Raw genomic sequence first — 13,149 nt, forward strand, 5'->3', positions numbered from 1 at the left:
GACTGAGAGAAAATTATATTTAAAGAAGTAATTTATATGCTTTGCCTCATTTAAATGAGAATACATTTCTTAATAATCCCTAGAACTAAAAATATTTTTGGTGAAACGTTATGATCCTTTATATGACTACATTTTGCTTTAGCTAGTTTAAAAGCATCTTTCTCATACTTTTGCAAGTGTCTGTGTAGATGCAGATGTCAACTACAGTGGTGTATTTTAACATAATACATAGAAATATTGTTGTTTTTCCAGCATAATAAATGTTTGCTATATGAACTTTCTTAGGGCGTGCAGGAGCACGGGGTGTGTATGCATACACATGCTGTTAAAATATGTCGAAGTACTTTGCTTTCCATCTAAAATTTTGCAACTATTCATGTTGTAAATCAGTTTTCTTTGTGTGTTTAATGTCTGTCAAAATACAAATTCTTTAAGAAGAGAGACTAAAGGAGCAACAATTTTTCAGTCTTCTTACCTTTAGCCGCAAAATTTCTAATGATCAGACTTGTGTGTTTTAGCATGGGCTGAATTCCAGGTTTTCAGTACATATTTTTGGAGGACTGTGTTATTCCAGTCCCTGAATGTAAGACCTGAAGATGTGTGTAGCAGAACACAGTTATGTTTCACGTCAGTTTTAACAGGCCATTGAACTGTTACCAAGTGTCACGGTTGTTCATACAGGGTAGAAAATACTTGAACAGGGGCTAGGTCATTATGAAAGTTTCAGAAATCAGTTCCTTTAGTCCCCTTTTATATACTGCAGAAGTTTCTAAGACTAATCTCATTGATTTTTTTCCTACATGGTTTTTGTTTGTGATTGTGTGTCAGTATTATTGTTTTCTTCCTGTTAGGAGATGAGTATATGGAAATCAATATCGGTATAGGGAAGTGTTTTGTTGGGAAATTCTGTGGCACATAGCTTTATAGCTGACCTTTTTTTATTTGGTGGCCACGTTATTCTGACCACATTAATCCTGCACTGAGGGTTGCTGAACACCATGTAAATACTTTTTTGGGATGGCAGTTTTATTTCATTCATGTCATTTGTGGCTCTGGGTTGACTGACTAAAACATACGTTGATGATATGTGTATTAATATTTAGGGGAAAAGCTTTCTGTGTCAAGAAATTTTTTTTAAATCTTTCTCATTAGGTTATGAGCTTCTTGTATTTAGTTTTTAAATGAAGGATTTTCTCTTGTCTTTTTTTCAGTCATTTTATGCAAGTTTTGAATTTTAATATTCAGTGTCCATCCTTTTTTCTTTAAGCATTTTAAGAAACAGAAGAGGTTGATTCCTGAAAGAACAGTTTGGAAGTACTTTGTTCAGCTTTGCAGTGCTTTGGAACATATGCATTCTCGTCGTGTTATGCATAGAGGTAATACAGGATCAAAGATGATCTGTCTTTACTAAACCTTTTACTATGTGAGAATTAAGCTGGTTCAGTGCAAAAAACACCAAATGAAGTCATAATGGAATCAATTGTTCCAGCTGACATAATGTATGTTTCTGTAATGTTTTGTAAGTAATGGAAAAGTGTGACACAAGTTTGTGGTTGTATATTTTTTGGTAAATATTTGTTTGGAGCAATGGCTCGTGATACTGACTTCTCAAAACAAGTGATAGTTCTAAGTGATGGAGACCCTGCCAGTGCTACCTCTATGCTTGCTCAGTTGATTTTGCTAGCTCTTATTTTCTTATCCTGTTCTTATTCTTCTGTATTTGCCCGTTGTGTCTCCCAAGTATTGTTACCTGCACTCTTGCACAGCTATCCATCCATCCTTTTTACCCCTTGTACCCTGTTTTCTTACAAAAGTATTTGCCTCCTGCCATGCCTTTTGATGACCTATAGGTCCTTCTCCCACTCCCTTATCTACTGGATTACGTGCAGCCGTGAGCGTTTTCTCCCCTTCTCTGCTCCTCTCTGCTGTTTCCAATCTCTGTGTCAGGTACTGGGTCCCAACAGCCCTTGTAGTTGCCAGCTATCCCTGTCAGGGACTAAATCTCTTTTACCCATTTTAAGCTTCTGTACTGCTGTCTCTTCCGTATGCTGTCTTCATTTTAGCTTATAACTCTGAGTCAAAGGAAACAGATCGTAGTAGAGCTGCTTCTCAGATGTACAATATTTTTTTTGCCTTGGAATTCCTCTGGCTACGAGTTGCAAGTTGTATATGGGCTCTCCCTCTGGGTTCAGGTGAAATTACATGTCTTACGTTGGTGGCTTCCTTCAGCTGGGATGAAAATAGCTGCCTGAAAGCAAAAGTCTGTCCATCTCTGAGCTTTGTGATTTGCAGCTAGAGATGTTGCACCCTTCAGCAGGTCAACTTACATGTCTTTGCCCTCGCAAATGACTTTCCTTTGTTGTTATCTTTTTTTTTCTTAATGCATTTGTAAAGGTATCTTGTAAAGTGCAAATTATACAAAAAGGAGGACATAAAATTACAAATTCTTTCCATAGGCTATAGTGAGCTAAAATAAACCTTTACAGCTAGTTTATTTTAGCTCAAAACTAAAATGAGCTTAAATTCTTTCAACTGAAATATGGCCTTCAAAGCTTCTGGCAAGCCTATGGCAAACCTAACAATTCCATGGTTACACACCAAAACCAATGACGAGGAGATCTATTTTTAAGTTGAGCTGATATCTGTGTTGGATTGTTTCACAAACAGTGATCCAAACTCCTGAAAACGAGGTCAGACAGCAGCATAACGTAATTGCTTCTGTATTCCTCTCTAAAGCTTATAAGGTTGTGTAACTTTTCAATGGAAACCTGAAAAATGCTGGTGTTTGAAGGGTTATTAACTGTTCCTTTTACTGTACCCATATCTTATGCAAACTGTAATCCCCTCTTATCAAAATTAAGTTATTTAAGTTTAGAGCCACAGCGTATTGCTCTTGAACTGAGTAAGGGTTAAGCACACTTGCCAAACAAATATCAGGTCAGTTTATTTAGAAGACTAATAGGATAGGTACCTTGTTAAAAAAATAATAAAAATCTTTGCTGTTGTCTCTAAAGGAGAGATTAAAACCTAAACGGAATATTACTTGTGAAAAACAACTGTCTGGGGTATACATCATTATTTTTCTTTGTTTCTACTTGATTAGACCAATTCCACTGAAGAGTTCAAATAAGCATTCTCCTGAGTAAAACTTGCCTTTTTTTTTAATGCCTCCTATTAAAGAGAATCAGTTACCTATTTCAAATAAGTAACATCATGCCACTGTGGGTAATTTGATCAGCAAAAGTGATAAAAAAAAATGTTTTACAGTTCTTGAAAACATTTTTGGTATGTTACTTCATAGGATGATAGAATGGTTTGGGTTGGAAAGGACCTTAGAGATCATCCAGTGCCACCCCCTGCCGTGGGCAGGGACACCTCCCACCAGCCCAGGTTGCCCAAAGCCTCATCCAGCCTGGCCTTGAACCCCTCCAGGGATGGGGCATCCACAGCTTCTCTGGGCAACCTGGGCCACTGCCTCACCACCCGCACAGGAAAAAACTTCTTCCTAAAATCTCATCTAAATCTGCCCTCTTTCAGCTTGAAGCTGTTACCCCTTATCTTCTCACTGCACCCCCCAATCAAGAGTGTTTCCCCATCTCTCCTGTAGCCCCCTTTCAGCACTGGAAGCTGCTCTAAGGTCTCCCTGTAGCCTTCTCTTCTCCAGGCTGAACAACCCCAACTCTCTCAGCCTGTCCTTGTATGGGAGATGCTCCAGCCTCGGCCCATCTTTGTGACTTGCTCCAACCGCCCTTCTCATGTCGGGGGCCCCAGAGCTGGATGCAGCACTGTAGGTGGGGTCTCACGAGAGCAGACTAGAGGGGGAGGATCACCTCCCTCAGCCTGCTGCTAATGCTGCTTTTGATGCTCCCAGGACACAGTTGGCTTTCTGGGCTGCCAGCGCACACTGCCGGCTCATGTTCAGCTTCTCATCCACCAACACCCCACTTGAGATATAATGAGAGGTTTTCTAGTTCTAATGGAAGTCCTTTTATATAGTGCCTATAAAGTAGTAATGAGCTCCCTGTATATGCTTTTTTGTGTGTGGGGGGTTTCTGTTTTGGGTCTGGCTTGTTTTCTAAAATACTTGCCATGGCTCTTAGTTTTCTTGCTTGAGCGATATTTGTACTTTTAAATAGTTAATTTGAAATTCAGAATCCCAAACTCGCTCTTTCTGAATAGCACAGTCAAATTTTGTTCATATTAAAACCTCTTTCAGTCTATTATTAATAGAGTAGTAGCTTCTCTTGCAACCTCATTGTGACTTCAAAATTTTTCAATTCTTTTTTTTCAGATATAAAACCAGCTAATGTGTTCATCACAGCTACAGGGGTAGTAAAGCTCGGAGACCTTGGACTTGGTCGATTTTTCAGCTCCAAAACCACAGCTGCACATTCTTTAGGTAAACTTTCTCTGAGATACAGATGTTGGGGAGGTAGATTTATTTACATGGTGGAAATAGTGTGCCTGCTTGAGGAGGAAGGAGAGGGTTAGGTCAGGCTAATGCTTTTCTTAAATAATAAAAAAAAATGGTCAGCACCATGGACAAATACAGAAGAGCTGTAACACTGAGGTGTCCCTTTCAGCAGTACAGCTCGGTCCTCTGTCCCCCCTTCTCCCCATTTAATGTACCTTCCTGGCTCAAAACAGGTCTTCCTGACAGTAGTGTTTTCTAGAAATGGTGGGGAAAAATAAGATCAAGAATACGGATGCATTTTGTACAAATTCATTTGAACTTGAATAATTGTTGGAAAGAATCTGGTAATTCTGTGAGCCCCTATGGGTAGCATTGACAATATGTTGGTGATATGCTTTGAAAGGGCTAACAGAGGAGCTTCCCTGTTTGAAGGTGGAGTTTATATAAGTTAAAGTAAGTTGAGGAGAGATCAGAATTAGGCTTTATGAACCATAAAGACTTTAAAAAGAAAATAAACAACCTCCCCGGCCAAACAAACAATAAAAACAAACCCCAGATAACTTATTTTTATGAGAATAGAAAAAAATTCTGAAATGCCTAATTTATTGTTTGATAACACGTAAAAAATAACATTTTATCATTTTCCAAGCAAAATTTTTGTGTAACTTGGATCTTTGTGTAGCATGTGGAGGCTAGGATGGTTAAGAAGCCCTTAAAGAAGAAAAAGGAAAAATTTGGCAGGTATTTTAAGTTTTAAATCTAGGGAATGGACAAATGAAAGAATTGAAGAGGCTCTCTTTAAAAGAGAAAAGCCTTGTAAATAGAGTAGCACCTGCTTTAAAGAGAAATGTAAGAATTAGTGTTTATAGTACGGCTATGTAGGTTTTTTTAGTTAAGAAAAAAAAATTCTTTTTCCCTGCTGAAGTGGCTGTGTTTAGTGGTTGCTGAATCAAGCCTGTTCACTGACTGCCAAGGGTGTGAAATGAACTTTTCGACCCCTCAAGAGCAGGGCCATTGATTGCAGCATCCAGAATTGTCTCCTGCACCTCGTAAAAGGTATTGAGGCAGACAGAGCACCTCGCTGATACTTGAATACAGATAGGTAAAATCCATTCAAATGCTGCTCAGTGAGGGTTTTTAACAAATGACAGTGACAACTCTGTAATTAGGCATTTGGATATTTTTCTGTTTGACAAAAGTACGTGATAAAGAAGGTAATACGTAAGACAGCCAAGAATGGTTAAGTAATACCTACAATCCCTGTTTTAGGGCCATGGGAGGACACACAAGGAATTGTGTTTGCTCAGATGCTGTTGTTTCTAATTAGACTATGAAATATCAGACTACTTTGATTCCAATATGCCATATTTATCCTCACCTCTTAATTTGACTTTATTCAGATAGTCCCAGTTATCAGTACAGTGTGGAAAAAGAGGATTGATATTCAGCGTGTTTGTACCACATTTGAGGTGGGGCAATATTTGTGTTAACAGCCAAATAAACCTATTTTAGAAAGGACATTTTTGATATGATCCTTTCTTTCCTGTCTTTCAGACCACTTTGGTCACTTTTTTTGTGCTTTTGTGTTTTTTATCATGTTTTGTGCATACTGATGCTGGTATGGTCAAAATCATGAGTAACTGCTGAGATCTTAATAGGGCTGAGGTGAAACTCAGACACAGATGTGCAATCTTGCGTTAATAACAAAGAGAGAAAGAGACAGAGAAGCAGACTGGAAATGTGCTTGGGTTCCACCTCCGAGTTCAGGTACAACCCTAAAGGTCTGATACCATTTCATGGCACAGTGTATTATATAAAGTGCTGCTGTTCATGCTGCCACCATAGCCCAGGGGCTGGCTGTGGCAGCCCTGTGGAGATTTGAGTTGTTACGGTTGGGTCCTGGTACTGCCTGCGAATGGAAGAAGGATGTAAAGGAGCAGTGTGAAGAAGGAGCTGTTCCTGGGCTGCATTTGCAGGAAGCTGTACATCCTCATCTATGAGTAGGAGCCCGTGAAGAAGGCAGGAGTCAGGTGTGAGGGTGGGAGAGTTAGACTTGTGCTCTGGGACAGAAGTCAAGAAGTTAAAGAGGAACAAAATGCTTCAGCCCTGGGTTATTTTGGCTCGTTCGAGGGGGATGGTTGCAAAGGGTCTGAAGACTGAGCTAGAGTTAAAAACAGTGTAAAAACATCAAGCCCTTTAGAGGTCATCTCTTACAAATACGAGAGTCATCTAGAGAGCAGGGGTAAGGAGATGGAAGCTTTGTTTCTAGTGTTGGGTGCTGCGTCTTGGTAGGGGAGCTGTTAGGTTTTTGTTTGTTCCCCCCCCATCTCTTCTCCCATTTCCCTCTTAATTATGCCCTAATGTCAGAACTCAGACTAGGAAAAAGGTTTTATTCAGCTGTTATCTTAGGCTGCAGTGGAGACAGTGACACTCCGATTTGTCACGTCACTAGCAGAGAACACTTTTAAAAATCAATTTCTCATGCAGTTTCTGATCCTGGTTTTCCTGGAATTTCTTTCAAAGTTGTATCTTTTTATGATTCCATGAACCTTTGGTGCATGAAACCCAGTGAATTACAAACACATGTGTAGCAATTTATACTTGTTTACAGGCTTTATAAAAATTTCAGTGGCAGACTAGATTCAGGCTTTCAGAGATAAAGAAACGTACTAAAATTTTCATTAGCTACAGCTTCTAACTGCTAATTATGAATAATACTGATTTAATTAGAATATTTGCGCATGGTCCACTTGAAACAAATGAAAATACTACAGTGGACAGAGTTTGTTAATGTTCTTAACTCTTTCTGTACAGCCAAGACAGTAGAATTTTCTGTTGTGGCATGTATATACTTTTTTGGAAAGAGAAAATCTTTCTTTCAGAAATGCAAAGGAAAGGGAGGCACTTGGTGTTGCTGATTTGATACAAACTTGACAAAATTTCTTGGTTTCAGAAGACTTTACGTTAGAAAGGGGAAGATGATCAAAGAAACGCTTCCTATTCCTTTCCCTAGGACTGTGTGTTTGTGTGTGTATGTTACGGTTTTTGTTTTGTTGGTTTTCTTTTCTTAATGGCTGAACACCAGGTCTTATCCTCTTTGATAAAATGGTCATTCTGAGGCCAGCACATGGAAATGTACATTTTAAAATCTTTGTTAGCCATTCAGTGGATAGTTCATATTTCAATTACAAAAAAAAAACAAACCAAAAAAAAAACACCCCAAAAAACCAAAAAAACCCGCCCCAAAACCCCCAAAAACCCAACCAAACTTGATTTCTCCAGTCCCCCCCCAAAACCCCAAAAAACCCAACCAAACTTGATTTCTCCAGTGTGGTTGTACTGGAGGGCTGCACAGTACCCTGTCTAGGCAGACACTGCTGCTGTGATGTGAATACCTTGTTGCAGGGCAAAGGAGCAGATCTGCTATCTTCTTAAAATGCTTGAAAGCAAAGGATCATTGAACTCTATTGAGTTTTGGTGTTTCTTCTGTGATTTGACAACTTTTGTCATTTCCATGGTACTCATGTCCTCAGCACAGATCTGATACGAGGAATCTGTAAACTCGTGGAGGTTGTGGAGAATAAAATACCTTGTAAAACTGTGTGCAGATACTCTCCTTTCCTCGTACATAGGGATCTCTACTCCAGCAGAGGGTGTCAAAGCCAGCGCTGGGCTGGCAGCACGCAGCACTGTTTTGCTGTGAGTAGAATAAGCCCCACTTTCATACTCTCAACCAAACCCTTCTGAGAACCTGCATCCTCGGCGTACAGGAAGGCTGGCAGGGAAATCTGCATCTGATTCATCACAGCCGTCAACGAAACTGTATTAAAACAGCTCTTTTATGTACACAAACCTGAGATCTCTTACAGTTGTTTGAAAGCTGAAGATTAGTGTGCTGTTACAATGCTACATTGTAAAATAAGATATTTATAGATTGATTTCTGCAGTTAGACTATTTGCATAATGCTCGCTGGGTTGCAGCATTACCTTGGGCAAGTGCAGCATTTTAGGTCTTGTATCTGTGGTTGAAGATGAGCCTGTGACTTAGAAATCTCCTACACCTATATTAAAATAAATAAAAAGAAAAAAATTATGGAGAACTTGTCCTGTCAGTGGTTGGTAACCATCACTGTTCCGTAACTGCAACTTATTTGTAACTTTGCTTGTCTGTCTTCAGCATCAACCGTTCATCTTGGTAAACACTTGCATGTTGTGTTTAACTCTGCATTATAAAATTCCTGTGAAGGGACATGAAGTCATTCATGAACCTTATCTTTTAATCACTTAAAGCGAGCCTTTTTTTTTTAACTGAAGTCTTGTTTTGGAATTCTTTGAAAATCAGGAGAGTTGAAGTTTTTAGCCCCTTTTCTGAACTTGGGTAGTCCTGTATTCCAATTCGTGGAATGTCAGTAATAATTTTATGGCCTTTTCACCTTCTGAATCAGCTGTTACATTGTTTTGTGTAAGTAGTATTAACATTTACCAGGCAGATTTTTCTCCCATTTTAAAAATCCTTGATAGGATTTGGAGCTGGTTATGCATGGAGGAGCTGCATGAAATTGTTGGTTTTCAAGTGAACACACTCTCCTCTTTAACTCAGCTGCAATGTGAGTTGTGTTTGTGCAGGTAGTAAGATGGACTGTTTATATCATAACTTCCTTCTTCGTCATAGTTTCTCTGCCTCTGATCCTTCAGATCCAGCTTCCTGCCCCCTCATAACCACCATTTCCATTCTGTCCGTTGCCTCTCTCGATAGCAGCAAGCTTGCATAAAGAATGCTTTCTGGATCTGCAGGGAGGGACTCCAGAGCAGCAGCAGATTCTGAGGAAGCAGTTTATTTGACCCAGGCTATTTTCAAGGAGATTACTGTTCAGACCTGCAGGTTATCCGAAATGTGCAAATGCAGCAAACAGAATGCTAAAGTTACAGATTTTTTTTCTTGAAGACATGGGCACCTTAATGTGTGATGTCTTTGTCTTGTGTTATCCCACTTCTGTGGCTTCAGCTGAGTAAAGAAAGTCACGTGTCTTTATAGTAGTGTGATGCTGTACTTCACTTAACAGGAAAAATAATGACCCAGGAAGGAAACAGAATGTATAATCACATCTGGTGTTCACTTGCCAGCAGTACAGTGCCACATACCGGGATTGCTCACCATTTTAAATAATCATTGCAATGCCTCCAGTAGTTCCTGAATGTCATCATAATGCATCTTTTGTGCCACGTTCTGTTAAAAACAGTTTGCAAGTAGTAATGATGTCTAGATCTTCAGGTTGTTTTTGTGATTCAGTGACTAACAGAACTGTAATTTCAATGCCTTTCACTTGTTGGTCATCAGGGGCTTCAGGCTGTGTTGCAGTTAAGGTGTTACACTAGGCTAAACGCTGTACAAGGATAGCATTTGTTCTTCCTTTTCCCTGTCATCAATCTTTCACAGTCGTATCAGACCCCTGATGTATCAGCAGGTTTCCCAGAGCTACCAGTTAAAATTACCTTTGCTTTTGGTAAACTGTGAACCTTCAAACCTCTGTGTTTTCAGCTGCCCCCTGCGGGTTCTGCGAAGCCTCTTTCTGGCACATTACTCACTGCCAGCTATTTGCGTGATGGCTCAGAGCAGCAAAGGCAGTGCTGCTGTAACCAGCTAAGAACCACATTACTATTCAATTTATTTTTTTGTTGTTAGATGAATTCTGCTAACAAGGCATCGGAATATACTAAACCAGTGCATTAAATAATGGATGCAAAATACAGCTAGAAGTTTTCAGAGGTGTCCAAGCTCACAAGTCCTTGGAGTTAAAAAAAAAAAAATAAAAAAATCTAGGGGGAAGTACAGCAGTAAGGATAATAAAAATATGAAAGCTGTCTCATGACAAATGTTTAATTACAGTTTCCAATTTTAAGATAGCTGTCATTAAGCACTGATTAAAGTATTACTTTTGATATGTTAGAATAACAGAGTTGCTTCTGGATGTTCTGGTGACTGTTTTGGTGTTGTGGTCTACCCATCTGCGTGTCTGTTCTTTCGCAGGGATCCCTATTGACCATTCCTGTGTTGTGGGTGAATACAAACATCCCATGAGAGTAAATGACTGTCACAGTACTCCGTCATTGTGAGTTGGAGTGGGGCTGAGGGGCTTTCCCAGGGCTGGAAGTCTCCCCCAGCATATTTAGGGTGCCAGATCCATTGTAGGATGCGGTATGGGACCTTTGTCCTTGCATACCTGCTAGGGAAGCACATTCTCAGTTTATATTGGTTTGGAATCTTGTTTTCAACATTGTTTGCCAAGAAGGAGATCAGTTGTAATTATGGGTTGCCAGCAGTAGTGGTCTGACCTGGGATAAGGTGCTTCTGGTTTTCCCAGTCCGTGCTGGGCCTTTCAGGTATCAATGTACCTCTCCCCGCCCCGTTCTTCCCTGAGAAAGTAGGACATAGTTTGAGGTGTCAGCCTTTCTAGAAGGTAGGGCACACTGTCAAAGCAAATCCCATAACTTTTGGAAATTATTAGACTAAAATTATTAATTAGATTAATTAAAGCTATTAACCTGATTATTGAAATTTGGAATTACTTACGTATCCACTGGATCTCTGTTTCCAGGAGTCATACAGAGATGAATTCTGAGTAGATGGGGCTAATTCAGAAGTGCAGAAGTGATACAAGATTGTTGTTTTAAATCAAATAGTGGGAGGTTCATACTCTGACAATTAGAGCTTGCAGTGAGAGCGCTGATTTTAATCTCTGGCTGTGTTGCAAGATGTTTAGTTTCAAAATAAGGTCAACTGGTATTGAATTGACAGAATTCAGCTGATTTTCGTCATCAGGATTCAGTGCTTAAGAAAATATTCCACACAGAATTGAAGTAAAAATCTGCATAGATCCGTGACTCTTTTTGCTGTTAGGCAGTTATTTTGGGCGTAATATAGGGAGAAAGTTTGGAGACAATGCACCAAAATTGCCGCTACTGTTATTTTTCGTAACTTCTTTTTTTGTTTATCTGTCACATACAAACCCGTCACTCAGATGATACTTTAAATTTTTTTTTTTAATAGCTTTTTTTAATGGAGCTGAAACATGTCTCGGAATTTCTCTCTTCTAAGGAACTCGTGACACGGATTAGTAGGGACTGATTAAAATCGAGGAGAGAGATGTCCTGGAGTATCCAATGTAAATTTGCTCCGGGACAGTCCTAGTAAATGCTGCTTTTCGAGAGCAGACGTCCCCAGAGCCCACAACTCTGAGGCAGGATTAAGCTAGGATAGGCACAGATTTGGGAGCTGAAAAGCCTTCAGAGAGTCTAGTCCTGCAGCAGATGGCTGAGCCGCTCATAGGAACCCCGGCTTCTGCTGGGCTCACAGGTTTTCCTGCCTTCCTCTCTGGAAAGCTGAAGATCCTGGATTTCAGGCTCAATTTCAGTTTCAGATATTCAAACTAAAATGTGTTTATTACTTTTAAAAGCAGCTTTTTCAGATCTGTATATTCTCAAAAGGAAGAACAGACAACTCATTAAAAAATAAAATCGTTCAAGCCATGGAAGAGAATTTCTAGCTGTTATTTCTAGCCCCAGTGATAACAGTTTGGAAAGGAGTGGGGGTACGCTTGTGTGCGTGTCGTATGATCCCTTGGTTCTCTTCAGAAGAAAGTAACTACTTTGAGCTTCTTTAATAGCCAAAATTGGAAGTATTCTACAACTGAATGATTCTGGTAATTAGATATCAGTAGTGAAAATAAAGCTGCATTGGATTAAACATATCTAATTAGTGTATTGTTATCAAACAACTCACCAGAATGAAATGAAACTATATGAGAAATATAGAAGATGAAAAATGTTTTTAATCCAGGAAAACTGTACTTTTACTACTGTATAACAACAGAAATTTTCATTCAAAAATACTTGTGTATTTATTGCAGTGGGTACACCTTATTATATGTCTCCAGAGAGAATACACGAAAATGGTTACAACTTCAAATCTGACATCTGGTCCCTGGGCTGTCTGCTGTATGAGGTAATACTGATATACACAGTGAACCTAATAACACTGCTGTGCTTCCTCCCCCCCCAAATGTATTAAGTACTGTTTTAGGATCTATTTCTGTATTTTTGTTGTATGGAAAAGTATGTGGCTTTCTGCAAAAGCTACTTTTCAGCTTTTATGTGTCTGCCTTTACTATGAGCAGTGAGAACTCTTCTGTAACTTCAGCATATGAAATACGTGTATTTGTGTGTTACTCAAGGCTTGCCTTTTACAGGGCTTGCTACAAAGATATATTTTTTTAAATGGATTACTGTGTACTTATTACTACTAGCTTGGATTAACTTTCAAGATAATGAGTTCTGCTGCAGAGACATATGCATTTTTTTTCTACCCTTTCTTCTCCAGTTGGTTAAACGATAATTATTGGTTAATTTCTGTATTAATATCGTCAAGATTGGTAGGTGACACATAATTTTAACTAATATTCTATTCTGGGAAAATAAAGACACTGGGCAAATGGAAATTGAGGGGAATGAAGGTGTGAAGAACAGGTAGGCTTCTAAGACTGTTGTGTCTTCAAAGTTCTTTGCATATCATTTGTTGATCAAGGATGCTGAAAAAAAATTTCTTTCCATCATCAATGGTCATGAAGTCTTCCTAGTCATGTTCCAGACAGAAACTAGTATACCCAACTCGCTTTTCACTTACCTGCAAGCCTCCTGCCTCAGTGAGTCAGCAGAACTCGGTTAACACATTCAGCAGG

At 39.3% G+C, this 13,149-nt stretch overlaps 1 protein-coding gene across 1 annotated transcript in view; it reads left to right on the top strand.

Annotated features, from left to right (window-relative positions):
- Positions 1–1,267: 1,267 nt before the first annotated feature.
- LOC104463851 (serine/threonine-protein kinase Nek7) overlaps positions 1,268–13,149 on the top strand; it is a gene marked incomplete at its 5' end in the record, with an annotated part of 22,562 nt that continues 10,680 nt past the window's right edge. The window contains 3 exons of the mRNA XM_010076347.1: positions 1,268–1,376; positions 4,292–4,399; positions 12,322–12,416. Of these exons, the coding sequence (XP_010074649.1) occupies positions 1,268–1,376; positions 4,292–4,399; positions 12,322–12,416 (312 nt within the window). The remainder of the gene's footprint in view (positions 1,377–4,291; positions 4,400–12,321; positions 12,417–13,149) is intronic.

The sequence above is a fragment of the Pterocles gutturalis genome, unplaced genomic scaffold, assembly GCF_000699245.1.
Source record: "Pterocles gutturalis isolate BGI_N339 unplaced genomic scaffold, ASM69924v1 scaffold23973, whole genome shotgun sequence".
Lineage (NCBI taxonomy): Eukaryota > Metazoa > Chordata > Aves > Pterocliformes > Pteroclidae > Pterocles > Pterocles gutturalis.